Source organism: Oxyura jamaicensis, chromosome 7 (assembly GCF_011077185.1).
Source record: "Oxyura jamaicensis isolate SHBP4307 breed ruddy duck chromosome 7, BPBGC_Ojam_1.0, whole genome shotgun sequence".
Lineage (NCBI taxonomy): Eukaryota > Metazoa > Chordata > Aves > Anseriformes > Anatidae > Oxyura > Oxyura jamaicensis.
Genome location: NC_048899.1, coordinates 39446233 through 39465495, shown reverse-complemented (window position 1 = coordinate 39465495; position 19263 = coordinate 39446233). Strand labels below are relative to the sequence as shown.

At 37.6% G+C, this 19263-nt stretch overlaps 1 protein-coding gene across 6 annotated transcripts in view; it reads right to left on the bottom strand.

The window, feature by feature from the left end:
* TANC1 (tetratricopeptide repeat, ankyrin repeat and coiled-coil containing 1) overlaps positions 1-19263 on the bottom strand; it is a 116645-nt gene that overhangs the window by 33642 nt on the left and 63740 nt on the right. For 5 of the 6 annotated variants that reach the window (XM_035332291.1, XM_035332292.1, XM_035332289.1 and 2 more), the window contains 4 exons: positions 11406-11507; positions 8221-8342; positions 6373-6562; positions 1768-2025 (listed from right to left, as the gene is read on the bottom strand). In XM_035332291.1, the coding sequence (XP_035188182.1) occupies positions 1768-2025; positions 6373-6562; positions 8221-8342; positions 11406-11507 (672 nt within the window). The remainder of the gene's footprint in view (positions 1-1767; positions 2026-6372; positions 6563-8220; positions 8343-11405; positions 11508-19263) is intronic. The other variant, XM_035332290.1, reaches the window with a different exon arrangement.

Sequence of the window (19263 nt, the reverse complement as noted above, 5' to 3'; positions counted from 1 at the left end):
CTAAATCAAACCATTTTCAAAGCAGACTCAAATATTGTTTCTAACATTTGTAATTCTACAACTACATAAATAGCTACAGGCATGCTTAATTCATTGCAATTCTTTGCTAGTGCTCACTCTGAGAAATTCACTTCTGTGAACAGCATGATTCTAATGAATAAACACAAAAGAAAGCATAGCAATTAAACTAAAAATCTTGGTAACTCTCCTGCTGTAAACCTGGTCATCATTGTATTCATATCACTATATGTTGCTGCAAAATAATCCTTCAACAGTATAATTTTCATTTTGCAACACTGTGCTAATAACTTTTACGGTATTTTAAAACCTCAAATTACATTTGTCAAGACTGCAGTGTGTGCGTTTCAGTATCTTTAATGACACTTCATGAACCATTCTAAACGTAAGACTATTGGATGAACCATTCTAAACGTAAGACACTGGATTTAGGCTATTACTGACAAGTATTAAGTTATTGATAACACCGAACTGCCAATTAGCATCTTTTTCTTTTGCAGTTCCAGTATATTACAATTTCCTGGACTTTTCAGAAACTAACACTTTATATATGTCCTTCAAAAATGAAAAGGAGAGTGTTTCTCCTTTTTCAGCAAACCAACGTGTTTGCACATTCACAGTGAAAACACAGAACTAGTGCTTATTCATAATCTATAACTTTGACAATACCACTTTAAATTTTGGACCTGTAGAACTTAAAAATTCTCAAAGTTGCTAGCAGATTATATGCCAAAAGATTGCTCTTAATAACATCAAAAGCTGGTTTACTAACAGTACTTCCCCCGTGAAACTTATCATACTAAGAAAATTCTATGGAGCTTTTTTTTTTTCATCTTCTAAACTTAGAATACTCCCTGTTATTAGCAACATTTTCTAGCTGTAATTAAGTATATCTTCCCCTCTTCCTTCTAGGAATCACCAACACCCAAGCTCTAACCTCTTTATTGAGGTTTTCTTCACTTTGCATTTAGTAGTTATCTTCTTAGATAACTACTTAAGATAACTACTAACTTGTTAGCAAAATCTACTGTGTCATATATGGCACCCATGCACAAGAGAGCACTTTGTCAGATCATTTTGCTTGCAGAGTTATATTTATGCATATAAAATGCATAAATTTTATTTATGCAAACAAACGGAATTTGATGGGTTCTACTAGTACAGCTCAAGTCAGATGTGCTTTTTCAGGGATTTTTGGATTTTACAATACTTAAGTAAGGGTGAGGTTGCGTATGTGTCTATCATAACCAAACAGACTCACATTTTCTGAATGGAATGATTCAACTTGAAAGCAGAATTTCATGTAGCTATTTTAACAATAAAAAAGTAATATGCGTTACTTGTTCACAGACCAAAGTATCATTTTGGTCTTAGTGTTAATCAGATTTACAGCTCTATTGAACATGAGCACACAGAAAAAGCAACTTGAGGTGTTTTTTGATACCATACAGAGTCCTAGGATGACTGATGGATTTTAAAGTGGCCCCAAAGTTCTGCCTTAACCAATACCTACTAAACACAAGATGAACACTCTGTATGATAATTTTAAACAATTTAAGTAATACCATTAATAATTTTAAACAATTTAAGTAATATCCATTCAGTTTAGAAACTATGCTTTTTTTTTCTTTCCCCTGTGTGTGTCCAATGAAAACACTTTCAAACTAACAATGTAACTTCAATGGTAAGATCAAGCAGAAATGTCACATTGTTAACAAAAACATCAATTTTTCTATTTCAGGACTTTACCTGCAACAGAGTTTGGACGAGGCATTATCAAAGATCCAGAACTTTGAGTATAAGGAACAGGACCCTCTCCCATTGGTACTTCTTTTGCCAAATTCTCAGCAGATCCAATAGCCTCCTCTTCTGCAACCGGTGAACAATTATCTGTTCTTCGATCATGACTAATTCCTTGATGTGCTCCAGCTCTGAGACTCCCATCCTTACTCCATTCCAAACTGGATCCACTACGATCATCATTTTCTGACGAACTTGTTATCGTTGCTGAGAAATTAAAAGAAATTGAAGTACACAGCAGAGGAAAACGGCCCACTGGTGCATTATAATTTTCATACTCAGATGGCATTTGAGGCCTGCAGATAACAGTCAAGTAGTTCTCCACTGGATATCTTGTTTAATTTGAGTAATATTACTTAATTAAAGTCAAACAACACAGCTTAGAAAAATTCAAATTGGAGAAAACACTTCAGAAAGCAGACCAAAAAAAAAAAAAGTTCAGAAAAATCTAGCTGTGTCTTTAGATCTGTGTAATCTGTGCTGAGTGGAAAAAAAAACAACACCAAAACATTTATGATCTTGTATGACAGATCTATTACTTTCCCAAAATGTGTCTCAATTTCTTTTAAAATTTAAAAATCTATACATCATCTTGAAAATTTTCAAACCACTCTGTAAACACAGAAACAACAAAAGCTCTGTAATAAATAAGAATACCGCACCTAGAGCAAGAACAAAAACTAAAAATGTGAATTATCAAAAAAATACATTTAAAGTCAAATATTTTACAAACAGAATTCAAAATTCAATTTGTTGAAAACATTTGCACAGTTTTTCTGAAGTCAGAAAAGAGGTTGTGGATGCCTCATCCCTGGAGATGTTCAAGACCAGGATGGATTAGGCCCTGGGCAACCTGATCTAGTGGGTGGCGACCCTGCCCATGGCAGGGGGGTTGGAACTAGATGATCTTTGAGTTTCCTTCCAACCCAGGCTATTCTATTGTAAGTCAGGCGGCTTGCCCCAAGCCTTCTTGTGACCAACAGTATTGTTTATACTGTAACATCCTGTATACTGTATAAATGATAAAAAACTCAATACTGTTCAGAGATCTAGCTCACCTAACACAGACAGCTTAGCTGCATTAGGATGGCAGTCAGCCTGGACTCTCACATACCTCACAAACTAATCTTGACAGAACACTTCCTGCAACTGAGATTTCTACGAGGCTTCCTAAGTACTTCATACATTTCACTGGCAGAAAGAGTACAAGGCTAGATGCACGTTTGATCAGGCCCAGTAGAGTATATGAAAGAAATTTTAGATTAAGCACTCTGATTTCAGTTTTTAAAGTATTTCAGTGTACTACTGTATAAAGTAAATATGAGGCTCAAAAAAGTTTTTTCTGTTTATTATAAACAAATCAGGAAACATTTACAAATAATTTCTCAGTACTATGTGAAACTCTTTAGCAGTAAGATGTACCATTGTGGTTTTCTTTGCTGTAGAAGTACCAGATGCCACAAAACATACAACACAGTGCTATACAGATTCTTAGCTAAATGACAACTGCGGACCACACAGGTTTTTTGGATGCTGCATTAAAGAGTAGTAGTTTTCCACTGCTGTAGCAATTTGCTCAATGAAAGCTGACCCAATTTTAACTGCATTATCTAGAGTGCTCCAAATAGTCCAGTTTGCTGGTTGGGGGCAAAACTGTAACTAATAGAGGTCTACAATATCTGAAAGTGTGAAGAATTTATACTTCTAGAATCTACTGTACTGACGTTTATTAAAACTCCACTAATATATTTGCATAAGAATGTTTTGCAAATATATACTACTTCTTGTGTGTTTAATAGTGAAATTATTCTGTTTAATTTAAAATATTTTCAATACTTACATTGCAGTTTCACAAAATATTTGAACAACAAATATTTAAGCAATGACTCTGTATTTTGAATGCTTTAAAGTTCATGTAAATCAATGAGAACAGCACGTCTGTATGACAGAACACCTAATCGCTCAAAATTATCTTGGAAAAAAAGTTAGGTCTAGACTAACAAACAATTATTAGTAATGGGGAAATAAAACACAAAAAAAGAGGGGAAATAAAACATGAAGAAAGAAGCTTGATAAGTCAGGAAAAGTGGTGTTTTTTTTTTGTTTTTTTTTTGTTTTTTTTTTTTTTCCTGTTTTGGTTTGATTTGGAGGATTTTTATTTATTTATTTCATTCTTTGAAATGAGGAGAGGAAAGAAAATAGTGCATTATCAAAACTTCACAACTTAACTTCAGCTAAAGTTAAAGATCATCACATTATACACTTTTACCTTGACACAGCTTCTACAACAAAGTATTTCACTATAACTGCTAGTTTACATATGAATGTATGCAACAGAGAAAAGTATAACATTGGATGAATGGGCACCAAGGGAAAAAATAACAGTCAATCGATGCTTGTTCAGATAATATCTATGTGAACTGAGGACTCCCCACAGGCTAAGATTTTAAGTGTTACAGGTATATATGTGACGACTCTCCACTGGGGTGACCACATCACCAAAGAAGCGGAAATCCTAAATTTTTATGAAACATATCTAAATAGAATTGCCTAATACCTACATATCTACATATCACTTAAAGTGTTAGTAAAGCACTAGTGTAGTTATGAAGGTAGAACTGTCTTTATAACTATGTCCCATCTGTGAAACCAGTATTAGCTGTAATTGTACAGCTCTCACAAATCTGTAATTCGCAGAACTGATTTGAACTATTCTATTAAAAAAAAAAGCAAAGTCACTATAAAACATTAAACAAGGAAATGACTGAAGTATACTAACAGATAAGTATTTTTTGAAATAAAAGACATTACTGTCTCTTGTAGTCATACACTGCTGTATTTTTATAGCAATATAAACACTTGTATAATCATTTCAGTTTGTTTTATACTTGCACCAGTGTAATTGAAGCAGGAACCCCTAAAGTCTGACAAAGCTTAAAACTAATGGATTCTGTTCTCAAGTCAAGCAATGACAGATCTATGAATCCATAAGCAGCAAATCTTGCTATGGAAGAAGTTCACAAAATAATTTCCTAAAAACAAAGTACTTAAATGTCATACAAATACAGAAATTGGACTCGATGATCCCTGTGGATCCCTTTCCACTTGGGATATTCTATGTTATTACATAAATGAGACTTTTGACCCATGATAGCCATCTCTCTTAGGGTAAATGACCAGTAAAAATGATGTTATGCCATAACATGTGACTACTATTAATTACTTTGCTTTCTAATTAAATTCAAGAACATCTATAAAGCCAGAGTGAAGTGTATTAGTACTTGCCAGGAAGTACTGATAATAATTCTTAACTGTGTTAAGGAAACGTATATTATCAGTACTTGGCAAGTACTACAACAACAATCAAGTTACTATTCATAACAGCAGGCAGGCAGGCTGGCAGATACCACTTTCACTTTCAATTCCTTCTATTAACAAAAGTTGCAATTAAAAAATTAGTAAGTTCACAAAGATGATAACATGACTTAAGTTTATATTGTTAAATTGAGGCATTTAAGATTTAGAATTGCTTTCTTTTACAGCATCCCTAAAGTTTGTCAAACTGCTAGACCTAAATAAAAGTTGAAGTTTCATTTTGTAGATTGAGAAAGCTTCAGGTTAGGGGGCATACTCTGCCCTTCCTTCCAAACCCCCCCCCCTTTTTTTTTTAAAGCTTAACAGCTGTTACAAAATCAATTTTAAATACCAACTCCTCAGCCAATTGATCCCTTCTAAAAAACTGACTAAATCAATAAAGAAGAAATCTTCTTAAAACAGTTTATAATAACTCTAAAATTATGCTTTTTACATCTTACTCTGGCTGTCCAGAGAATAATATTAAAGCAGCCATTTGAACACTCAAAGGTATAGGAAGAAAGCTTTACCGATAAGGACTCACTAGGGCAGGGAACAGAAATAGAGAAGATGGTACAAACAATGCAGCAGAGAATTCATAGCTTTTCTTTCATACGGAAAAGACTTGCTAAAGTTATCTAAATATAGCTGACACCACACTGAATATGCATATATAGTCTCAGTTCAGTCATCCAATTTGCAGAGGATCCCGCAATTTCACCTCTTCTTGATGCCCCATTTACACTTTGCTTTCATGCCAGTTACTCTGATGTCTGAACTGTTTCTAAACAGCTTTATTTGGATTATCCTCACAACAAGTAGCATTAATTAATTTTTCCTCCACTGAAAATCAAACCAGCTTCAACGTATTCTGTCCTTCACTGTTGGAAATGCACTGTAGAGGCTAACATAATGGAAGAAGTAAAAATAATGATTGAAGCAAAACAGAGGAAATTATTTTAAAAGGAAAACATGCAGAAATTAGAACTGCACCATGAAAGCAAAAGAAGAGAAATGCACATCTAACAACAGCGACTGTTACAGGCAAGAAATAGGATTTCTATTTTCAAGTACAGAGGATATGAAATGGGATCCAGCTATGGCATAAAAATCAAACACTATCATGAAGCAGCTATTCAGATCTGCAGTATTAAGAGAAGGTTATTTTCTATTAATTGCATTACTAATTAGTATGCTTACCTATAATTCCACTGTCCTTGCTCTCCAGAGTGGAGCTAGGGCTGCTAATGGTTCCACAGGGACTACCTTTGTTGGCTGCAGTTTTGCCAGCACAGCTGTTGAGAGTTGAGCATGGGCTATCAGTGCTAGGTGATGTAGTGCTGCTTGTGAGGGTAGAACATGGACTGACTCCTTGACTGGTTATTGTACACTGCAGTGTGAAGAAAAATGAATAGTTATTTCACAGAAGGCAGTACAATACTGTGCTGAAAATTAGAAGCAACACGGTTAAACAAAGCAAAGAAACCCTTTTCCAAGGGAAAACCTCAAGAAGCGAACACTTATCTTGATTGGGAGCCTTATTGACATGTTTTCAGATAACTCTTCTAATGTGTCTTAGAAGTCTAAAATATTGCTAAGATATATAAGATAAGAAGTATAAAATATTGCTAAGCTAAAATATTGCCCAGACAAAAAAGGGAAATTCATTATTAACTCAAAGAGCTGCAGTGAGGCAGATTTCATAGAATCATAGAGTGGCTTGGGTTGGAAGAGACCTTAAAAACCATCTAATTCCAATCCCCTGCCATGGGCAACTCCTACTAGACCAAGTTGCCCAAAGCCCCATCCAACTTGGCCTTGAACACTTCCAGGGATGGGACATCCACAGCTTCTCTGGGCAAACAGTTCCAGTTTACACCCTCAGAGTAAAGAATCTCCTCCTCACATCTTATCTAAATGTACCCTCTTTCAGTTTAATTACATGCCCTCTTGTCCTATCGATGCAATCCCCAACAGAGTCCCTCCCCAGCTTTTCTGTAGGCCCCTTTTAGGTACTAGAGGCCACTATAAGGTCTCCCCACAGCCTTTTCTTCTCCAGGCTGAAGAACCCCAACTCTCTCAGCCTGTCTTTACAGGAGAGGTGCTCCAGCCCCTTGATCGTCTTTGTGGTCCGCCTCTGGACTAACTCTAATGCTTCCACATCCTTCTTATTACATTGGGGGCCCCAGAGCTGAACACAGCATTCCAACCAGGGTCTCATGAGGGCAGAGCAGAGGGGGACAAACACCTCCCTTGATCTGCTGCCCACGCTGCTTTTGATGCAGCCCAGGATACGCTTGACTTTCTCAGCTCCAAGTGCACATCGCCAGCTCATGTCGAGCTCCTCATCCACCAACATGCCACACCCCCAGGTCCTTCTCCTCAGGGAGAATCTCAATCCATCATCTACCCAGTCTATATTTGTGTTAAAAACACTGGTACTGTAATCTTATTCACCCTTTCCTATCATTGGAATCCAATGCACTAAGAATTTTGAGGCCTGGGACAATAAGTGAAGAAAGGAAAGAGAGAGAGATTGGTAGTTAGAAAGCAGTTTGAGTTAGCAGATGAGTTTCATACAGTTACCAGCTACTTGATTCTCCCCAGTTCTACTCCTACATGACAATAAAAACCTTTAAACAGCAGTGAACTTCTTGGAAAGGAAAGGATGCCCCCAAAACATGCATCCATTTTAGCAAACCACCGAAATTTTCCATTCTCCTAAATCACTGAGAATACCAGGAAAAAATCCTAAATACTGAAATAATGCAGAAAGATCCCTAGCTGCTCTTCAGACTCATAGTAGTTTTTTTCAACTTTTTTTTTTTTTAAAAAAAGAAAGAATGCAAGATCAATCCACAATTAAAAGAAAAAGAAATGTATAACTTGATTGTTATAATTCATTTACAATTCCATTACCATATGCCTATTAAAATAGATTATATTTTGGTAATTATCAAGTAACTGCAAACAGAGAAAATAAGGAAATAACATGAGCATATTCAGAAGCAAGATGAACATTAAAAATGTTGTTTTCTGTTATCCTACCATGGCTTCATTTTTCTCTTCTATATGAGCAGATGTTGGGATCCCTTCTCCCAGTAAAAACCCCAATCTTGTCATCAATTCTTGTGCTGCAGGAGAACAGCTCGAGTCTTTATCAGGTTTTGCTTTGGAGACAGGGTGTGGAGGGGAAGTTGGTTAAAATTAGTCTTGTATTTGGAAAATGTTACAAGAAGCAGAAAAATACAATCAAATGTAAACACTGGATCTTCTCTCAGCAGTATGTCTAACTAACAGAGAAGCTAATGCCATTTAAACTTTTTGCCCATTAGACTTAAAATTATTGGTGGTTCTTGGATTCTCTGCACATTTGCACAAATCTAGGGGAAAAAAAACAAGCCAACCAAACACCACCTGTACCACCACCAATCAAAACAGAAATGGTTAAGTGCAATTGTTTGTATGAAGACAAACAGTTCATCACTGGACTGATGATCAACACAATGACTATCACGTATCAACAGCAATAAACTCAGCAACATCAAAGCTCAGTGTCAGATTGAAATTTGATTCCAGTAATTTTAAGAAAGTTTAATTCATATTGAAAATGTGAAAGGTAGAGGTTAATGACTCAGACTTACAATTTCACAGTAAACATTGCAACTAATACCAAACTTTTCTGTTGTTTTTTATGCAATGGAGGTGACACTATTTTAGGTTTCCCAGCTTTTCTGGTTACAAAAAGATTTATCAGTACAATTAAAATATCTTCTGTTATCCAGCAGATATAAGGGAAGAGTATGGTCAAAAAGAGGCTACCCTGAATGAAAACACAGTCATTGATTGTTACAGCTAACATAATCTTTTCACAAACTACCATCTCCTGCTATTTTCTTTGATGTCAACAGTTTGGCACCACCTACCAAAGCATAAGCTCTTCCCTAACAAAAACTTTTATATGGTATTTAATTTCTTTATCCATTAAAAAGGAATAACATGCTGGCCTTTCTTTCCTCAGGTATAAATGGTCAATTTATTAGCAGGCATCCTCTAATGACTCTGAGAAATTGCTCACAGCAGGAATTCTTAGCTATAGAAACACCAGCTGCATTACCTACCACCAGATTATATAAAATGGGAAAAGCACAGGAGCATCTGTGCTGCTGCTTCCCAATCAGTGCAGTCTGAGCAAGGCACTGAGCCTGGTGACATGATCCCAGACACCTGGAAGACCATACAGACATCCAAACAGTTTTAGCAGTATATAGTTTGGAGACTTCATGTAACAAAAATACTCTAATTGAGGAACGTCTCAAAGAATGAGTGATGAAAGGGAGAGAGAGATGAGCGTGTGTACTTATTAATTAAGTTTAAAAGAAAGACAAACAAGCCTCTCAGTTGCACTACCCTCTACAATATCAAAAAGCAGGGCAGAAAAACTATGACTAATCTGTTCCTTTACTTTTGGTTTTCCTTTAAGGCTTCACCAAGCTAAACACATGGCTGAACAGGATTTTTATTTTTAACCAAAAAAAAAAAAAAAAAAATGATATCTAACCACAGCTGATGTTCAGTGGGATTTGCAAGAAATGACATGTTCTTCCCCCAGTCGTAGATTGTAAGAAAAACAGAGAAAATAGTAATTTTAACTGGACTGAACAGCCTACCCAGTAAGAATTACTTCAGTGTTTCAATTTTCCTGAGTGATACAAAACTCAGCTTCAAAACATGAACATTTCACTAGTTGAACATCTTTATTTATTTCACTTTAGCATACATATTTCTTAATTTTGTCAACAGTAAGGTTTTATTCTGGGAGATCTAATTATATGACTTCTTCAACAATGTCAAAAGGAGGAAATCTACAAAATGGGGTCTTTTTTGAAATCAGCTGATTTCACCAACACTTTAATTGCCAGTATTATAATTTTAAAGATAGCTGTAATAATCAATATGACAATTATTATATAGAAAATGCATTTTCCAGTCAAATATTCGAAGACATGGCAATTTCCAAACATTCTGAGATGCAAAAGCTTTAACTATTTCATTCCTATGAACAGTTAAAAATTTATATTCAAATTTTAACCTTTTACAGGATTGAACAAATGTTATGCATAGTAAGAATGTCAGCTCAGCAGCAAAGATAATATCCAAGAGTCAAAGGAGTTCAGCCCACCAATCATTGTTTAATCCTTAAACACTAGAATTCAGTTTTGACCTTTAGCATTCTCTCTGTCTGGGAATACAACTCTGTCAAGAGGAGGATTATTATAAAATGATCTTTAGATGGAAATGAGCTCTACAAGCTGTCCAAGATGTGTGTAAAATTTTAATGCCTGCACTGCACCAACATGGCTATTAAAATGAAGGCATAAGAGGGCCCAGGCTGACTGTAACATACCCAATATGGCATAAAAGAGCAGATTGTGAAAAAAATTACAGTGAGTTCTATTTTCACTACTAATTATTAAAAATAAGTGTGTTTTTTTTTTGTTGTTGTTTTTCTCCTAAAGATCTATTTGTTTTTAAAAGTGTTGCTTTTACATTGTAGAATTGAAGCAAAAACTAAAACAAAAAATTTTCAGCTAGAACCTGACCAGCTACATGCAATAACCTTAATGTGGCCTAATAAACTGCAAAAAATAACATGACACGTGAAATCCATGCTATGGTGCATATAGTCATATACCAAGTTATGGGTAATTTTGCTTTGGCTATGGTATTCACTGTCAAAGCTACACTCTGTTACATGCTAGTCAATTTAACGGATATGAAACTTTTCAAAAATTCCAATTAACTTTAGAGAATTAGCTTTTACCAGCTTTGCCAACACAGAAGTCTGCTGTTACTGACTTCTTATTTAGCAAGCTTTTGCAAAATTTCTAAAATGAACCACTGTATCCAGTGCCGAGATACACACTTGGAATCAGTTTACATTGAAAAGAAAACTTTAAAAAATCTAGTTGGCCTTTGCAATACATAGTAATCAGCAACAGTCAACATTGTTTTACCTGCAGTACTCATACAATTCCAAGAATTGAGACAGTTATAAAGATCATATAAGTATAATGGAAAGCATTTCCTCCTTACCACAAGCATGTGGAATTTGCCAAACACTCTTACAAATAAAGAAACAAGATTTCACTATCATGCAGGATCCTTTGTATCACTCTGTTTGAAATGAATAGCTGTTCTTCTAAACCAAGTATCATTGAACAGATTCTTACCAGTTTGACTGGGTTCTCCTTGCTCTGCTCCTTTTCTTAGCAGTAGACCTGCCTCACCTGGCACTCTAGGACTTTCCACATACTTGGGCTTCCTGATCGGACCTGCAATGGGAAAAAGCTGAGTATCAAATTTTTCCTGATGGACCACAAGTTTCAAATGTAAAGTGTCTATCCTCAGAGTCAAATAAAGTAGAGGAATTAGTTCTTGCATGCAGAGCTGCTACTGTAAGAACTCATGAGCTGTTGTACTTCCACACTAGTGAGAAAGAAATGCTCTGTTTGGGCTTCTGGGAACATAAAGCCCACCAGAAAACCAAACCAGTCTGCTTGCTGTGACAATCCTGAAAGTTTCCAGTATATATAAAGTGAGTGACTTTATCACGTTCAAACTCAGGTAACTTCCAGTGGACCTCCTCTGTAGAGCTTTCACTTTCCATTATAACAAGAAGATTAACGTTGTTAGGAGTATCTCTGAAACTAAGCAGTTTGCAAAATTAGCACACTAAAAAAATTGCACTAAAAATTTCTGCTTTCATAAAACAATAGCATTCCCAATTTATATCAAGTTTAAATACACGACCTCTACTATTAAAAAGAGTGGTAAAAAGAGTGGTGCATTCACACACACACAAACACACATTAAAAAAATTATATTGATTCCCTCTTTGCTCTCCCTTTCAGCTTCATGCTTTGGTTTGAGGCTGCTTATGAACCTCTTTTTTTCTGAACATGGGTTAGTATGTTAGTAGCAACTGCAGGAAATGTTAACTACACAACTGTGCTTCCAGTCAGCAAAGTTATCTAACTGAAAGGGAACGATGCTGCCCTCTTTTAACAGAAGGTTTAACAGAAAAAGCATACAGGTACTATTATATCAACATCTGCTTGCACTACAAACACAAAGGAGAAATTTTCATCTTAATTTAGCAGTTGATAGTACTGGAAGGTAGGCTGCTACATTGATACATCATAGAACTGAAACTCTACCATGTATTTATCCACATCCTGAAAAAATATGTCAGTAGAATTTTATAACAAAAAAAGCATTTGCACCACTAAGAGTTTTGGAAAAGCATAAACAGGGAACATTGCAATGTTACACATTGGAAAGCTAAGATATTTAAATGGCATAGGGAGTGGAAATATGATAATCTGTGGTACTGAAAACTGAAGGTACTAAACCTGAATTTTTGTCTTAAATTTTCACTAGTAAAATCCCCCCCCCCCTTTTTTTTTTTTTGTAATGTGTCTAATAAAGCCACTTGAAACTTTCAAAGTTTTAGTGAGAGGTGTAGTTTGTGATTCTAATGTATCATTCATAGCAAACTAAGTATTAGCTAGAAGTCCCTAGAACCCTAGAAACACAGTCAGTTACTAGACTTAACAAAAAATCTGAAATAGAGGTATTTCAGGAATTTCCCCAGCTCTGGCAACAGATAATGATTTACCCTTCTTTTGAGCCCCATTTGTCCCCATCTAACTAAAAGAAGCCAGAATTGAACAGAAATATCCATTTAATTAAATGAATATTAATTAATTAAAGAGCATTTAAGCACTGCAAAGTGCTTTGACAATTTCAGATACTGTCTGACAGCAGAGGAAGGACTGGCTCCCAGGACTGCCATGCTCTCTGGTGGTCTTCCAGATTCTGAAATAATAGGTCTCCCCACAAGCTTTTGTTCCACCCTACCCATTCCAAACTGTCCTTTGAACAGAACTCCAGTTCCCAGCCCAGCTCACTGTCGGAAGTGTACTCCCTCACATAATCTCAGTGCAACTCCATTCCCCGGCCAGGCTCACTTTCTCTTACTTCCCAACTTTATTTCTGTTCTCTGATGAAGCTCTTCTTCTCTGACTTTCCTACTGTATTCCACTCTTAGTTTCTCAGTACATTTCACTCTGTAGTTTAAGTTCAGTGGAAGAGACACCAGACTTAGACAAATCTATAGCACAGCAGGATCTCAATCTCCATCAGGAGCATGTAATTATTACTAAAATTCTTAAGCGTTAACAATTATCAACAGTATACTACACATGCCTTGTTTCCCAGATCTTTCACATACTGAAATGCATTACAGTTTCCATGTTACTGATTATGTTTATAAGCCAGAATTAAAACTACATTCAGAAGTCTTTTTTAAAAGCACTTACCAAAGAGAAAATCAAAGGCTACAGTGACTCAACTTTCAAGTCATGGCAACCTTTGGCTTTCAACAAACATTCCAGTCAGATTCTTTATTTAGTCAAGTTTATGATACACTTGAGAGCAAAACAAAATCCAAGATCTAAGTCAAGCATCTTCTCTGGTTAAACTGGTTAAGTTTGCACTGAAAAGCATTAAGCAACTGAAGCTCTAGAATCAAGTTCTACAGATGTATTTCCAGGAATCCCATGCTGATATGTGATATTCAAGTACAAATATATTTCTTATATTTCTCCATAACAAACTACTGACAAGGCTACTTGATGGTTTTTGTCTTCGTTGTCTTGGGGAGGGGGTGGGGTTTGTTTCAAACAGGAAATAATCAGTAAAATAATACATAGTACTCAAACCCAGTAAGCCTTGTAAGAAGCAGGCTATAACATCGCAGCAGAACCTGGCTTTTATTATTATTGAACTACGCAGTTTCCAAGTAGTTTCACTTCCTGCCTCTGACAGTTGCAGAACTAAAGACTGGATAATGGAAGGCCTTTTGCAAACACTTGAACTTACGTAGTGGAGCTCGGCCACCCGAGTAAAACCACCACAGTCCTTTTTGGCGCCCAACGTGGAGCTCAAGGAATTTGAGATAAGGATGATAGTTGAGAGAAGTAACGGGCAAAACATGGACTGGATGATTGTTACGATTGTAATAATTGTGAAGGAATTTATTTCATGTTAGTGTGGTGAAGGGAGGAGGGATAGTGTGTGTGTAAATTGTCCACGTCGTCCGTCTTGTGATAATGCTATGCTTATTTTGGTGTGGGGAATTCTTTTTCTTTTTGATGTAAGTGAAGATTGTGAAGAATGTGATGATTGTAAAGTGAGAAAATATTGTGATTATTCTTAAATATACTTTTCACAGAGGCGTTGGGTTGAATGTAGTGGGTTTACGTGGCAAGGTTTTGGTAGCAGGGGGCCAAAGGTGTGGCTTCTGTGAGAAGGATCTAGAAGCTGCCCCATGTTTGGTAAGGGCCCCACTGCTGACCAGAGCTGAGCCAATAAACGATGCTGTTTTGAGCCTCTGTGAGAGCATATTTAAGACAGGGAAAAAAAACACTGCGCCATACAGCAGCTGGGAAAGTGAGAGGAGTGAGGAACAGCCTTGCAGGTGCCAAGGTCAGTGAAAAAGGAGGGGGAGAGGTGCTCCAGGCACCGGAGCAGAAGTCCCCTGCGGCCTGTGATGAGGACCATGGTGAAGCAGGCTGTCCCACTGCAGTCCATGGAGTACCACGGGGGAGCAGGGTTCCACGCTGCAGCCCGTGGAGGAGACCACGGTGGAGCAGGTGGACCTGCACCGATGGAGGCTACGGCCCGTGGAATACCCCTGATGGAGCAGATTCCGGACGTGTAGCCCGTGGAGAGGAGACCACGCAGGAGCAGGTGACCTGGCAGGAGTTCCTGCCTGTAGGGGATCCAAGTTGGAGCAGTTTGCTCCTGAGGGATGGACCCCATGATACAGACCCATATCTGGAGCAGTTCTTGAAGAGCTGCTGCCTGTGGGAAGCCCACGCCGGATCATTTCAGCAAGGACTGCATCCACTGGGAGGGACCCCACAGCACAGGGGATGAAAGCGATCGAGAAGGAGCGGCAGAGAAGAAGCGCTATAGACTGACCATAACCTCCATTCACCCGTTCCCTAGGGCTGCTCAGGGGAAGGAGGTGGAAAAGGGTGGATAGGGATGGGGGGAAGGTGCTTTTGGTTTATTTCCTTTGTTTCTCACTTGTCAAGCTTGCTAGTAGTACACAATAAATCTTACTGTCTCCCTATGCTGAGTCTGTTTTGCCCGTCACAATAATTATTGTGCCATCTCCTCATCCTTATCTCAACCCTTAAGCCCTTTTCATTGTATTTTCTCCCTGCTCCTCTTTGAGGAGGGGGAGTGAGAGAGCAGTTGTGGTGAAGCTCGGCCGCCCACCCAAGTAAAACCACCACAACTGGTAATGAGAAGTGATATAGCAGTAGGCCAGGAAACGCTCCCATTCAGGACCTGAGTCCCAGTTACTTCCCTGTCTATGCTGTAATGCTGTGCAAGAACTCTTGATTTAAGCACTGACTGGTGCCTCTCAAGAAAGCCAGAACTGAAGCCAGAAAGCTTCAAGAAAGCTAGAGATAGTTGTTTGTAAACCAAGTGTCGTTCACAATATTACGATAGTTTTAAAATAAATAGCCTGTAATGTACTGGATTCAGGGGAAAATGATCAAAAAAAGCTCCAAACAACAAAAGAAGCAAACAGAATTCCAGTCCTAGGGGTAAACACCTCACTGTGCTACTACCACCTGTACTGGGTCTGGCTGGGATGTTAACTTTCCCTGCAGCAGCCCATACAGTGCTGCGCTCTGCACTTGTAGCTAGAACAGCAGTGGTATATCACACCAGTGTTGTGTCTGCTGCTGAGAAGTGCTGGCACAGCATCAGGACTCTCTCTGACCCTCCTAGGGGGTGGGCAAAAAGTGAGAAAGAAACATCAGCAGGGCAGCTGACCTAAACCAACCAAAGGGATATTCCATACCATATGATGTCACACTCAGCAATAAAAGGTGGAAAAAGGAAGAAGAGGGGAGGGGTGGGCTCTCGTTGCGAAAACGTCTGTCCTCCTCCTGAACACCGGCTACGTGTGTTGAGGCCCTGCTTCAAGGACGTGGTCAAGCATCGCTCATTTGTGGGAAGTAGAGAGTAATTTCTTTCCTCTGCACTTCCACATAGTCTTTACTTGTTTTGTTTAGTTATTCCCTTTCCCCCTCCCTTTTCCCCTTTCCCTTTTTTCCCTTTAGTTGAATTGTTTAATTAATAATAATATTTCCTTAATTATATATATATATATATATTTCCCCTCTTTAATTAAATCATCCTTATCTCAACCTGTGAGTTGTTCTTTCCTTTACTTCTTCCCCTCCTCATCTGAGGAGGGGGAGTGAGAGAGCGGTTGTGGTGTTCAACTGCCTAGCACGGTAAAACCACCACACCACCATGCCAATTGTTTCTTTGTTACTTCAGTCCTTCAGGTCTAAGCTTCTTCCTCTCCCAACAGTAACAGAAGGATGAGTAATTACTCTCACTGAGTCTAATACTTCAAAGTGCTGGATAAAATAGAACTGTCTCTTGACAATTATTATTAGTATGTGGTGTGCAAGGTGAACACCATGCAAAAACAACTCCAGCAAGCTTGCTTCTCTCCTCTTATGCTCCTTAATGCTAAAGTACAACTCTGGACTGCACTTCTGTTTTTCAGATTTTCCTCCTTTTTCTGGTCAGCTGATCTCCCTCAATAACAAAGTAAATGCCATTTGGAAAGCACTAGGGAAAGACTGCAGGATTGATGTGAACTATACCACACAGCTTTTGATAATGTGGTTTTCTTGGCTACAATTTAAGTCCTTAGTCATCATCTTGTCTCAAAATTCAAGAGCACCCCAAATTTATCTGAGACATCCCATATTTTATCATGAAACACAGCATATTCAAGCTATGACACTTGTAGCCATACCAAGTGTCCCATACCTTGACAAACAGCCTCAAGTTGTGCCAAGGGAGGTTTAGATTAGACATCAGGAAGAATTTCTTCGTCGAAAGGGTAGTTAGGCATTGGAACAGGCTGCCCAGAGAGTCGCCATCCCCAGAGGTATTTAAGGTGTGTGGATGTGGCACTTAAGGACATGGCTTAGTGGTGGATTTGATAGCGTTAGGCTGATGGTTGGACTTTTGATGATCTTAAGGGCCCTTCTTTCCAATCTAAATGATTCTATGATTCATTTTGGCAGTAGCCTCAGACAGTACAATAGGTCTCCAAAATCTGCATCAATTTCTTGCTCGTTTCCATGGGTAGTTTAAGGCCAATGTCCACTTTTCAGAAAAGTTGCAATTCTCTACATTTTGGCCTCAGGCTCCCCAGGGTAACACGTTTTCTGATCACACTGCAAGGGACCAGAAAAATATGTGACCTGCTACATCACAGACCTACATATATTGTTCCCCAGGTAGATGATTTGGTTCTACAACACTGAGGCATTTCATTATCGGACCTACCTTTTCTTATAGACTTCCACCTGGAGGTGGAATATGTGAGTATGGTGTTAACCTAATTTCTTAGCTAAGGAATACAGGGCATGGAATTTAAGGCATATGTAAACATATGTTTATACCTCTACCTAGAGACTATGAGATGATAATGTTTTTCTAACCAAAAGAAACCTTAGTTACCAAGTATCACCAGAGGGTGCCCTTTCAGCACTATTTCATAACAAAAACAAGGGGTATTTGCCCTAGTGAAAACCACAAAACCACATTGGAACAAAACCACATTCTTTGAGGAGACAATAGTACAAACCTATTATTTATAAGCAGGAGTATAGTTAAATGTATCAGAAGTTGAACAACAAAAAAAAACAACCATTCTAAAAGAACCAGAACAACATGTACTCATATAAAACAGATTAAAATTAAAGTATCTTCAGGATGTATTTTTACTACTCACATTTTAGGCTGTGGAGCAGACGCTTAGTTGAATTTTCCTCACAAACTGATTTAGAAGTGACTTAGAGTACTTTCAAGTCTGATACACAACATTACAGTAAGTAGGAAAAATTACAGTGAAGTCCATTTTCATGCACTAATCTAGAAGAGGACACACATTAATCCCTGAAAAAAAGGAAACAACGTTCCTTTTTGTACCAAAAGGACAAAATGTATCTGCAAAATGGAAGCTGTTTTCCAGAAGCGTAGAATAATTGTATTGAAACTGATAAAGGGTTCATCTGGGATTCTATTTTATCAGCATCAAACACCAGGGAAGAATCCCACAGCATGGGAACACGGTTTAGCCGTGGACTTGGTAGTGTTAGGTAATGTTAGGAATGTTGGACTTAATGATCTTATGGGTCTTTTCCAACCTAAATGATTCTATGATAATCTACGTTACAGAAAACATACTGTCCCGGTACACTTTTCTTGACTTTTGTTTAGAAGCTTATAGTTTCCTGAATCAGAAGTGGTCCCTTTCTATTCAAGAGCTAGATGGACTTTCTTTCCACTAATTACCCAGTGTATTTCTTTACCAATCTGCAGCATCCACAAAATTAACAAGTTAACACAATATTGAAATATACATGAAACAGTAATCAGAGTCTCCTTTTCCCACCAATTGTCTTTCTTCCAGGCAGAAAAATGCCAGTCAAATCAATTTAAATCATTTCTCATTCAGAGCCATTCCACAACTTTAGTCATTCCTGCTGCCCTACTCTAGCTCTTTCCTAGTGGAAATATAGATTTTTAAAGTTGGTATCACCAGACTCTTCCTGAGGTAGAACAACAGACTGATACATACAATAGCATAACAATACTCTCTTCGGCTTATGATCTATTCCTTTCTTTTTTTTTTTTTTTTTTTTTTTTTTACTGTTAGGATTGGTTTTTGACTGTTGAAGAGCTGATCTTTCCACAGAATTATTGCAACATGGCCATCTCCTTCCTAATCCTCTGAACTGGCTTTCCTTCTCATCAACATTATGTGAAATTTGCAGTATTCCTCCATCCCCCCATTAACACTAATATTCACCTTGACTGAACTTCACCTGCTATTCTGTCACCTATTTATTTATTCATTTACCATGAATAACTTAGCAATGCCAGCACACTTTATAACTTTACTATGCTTTC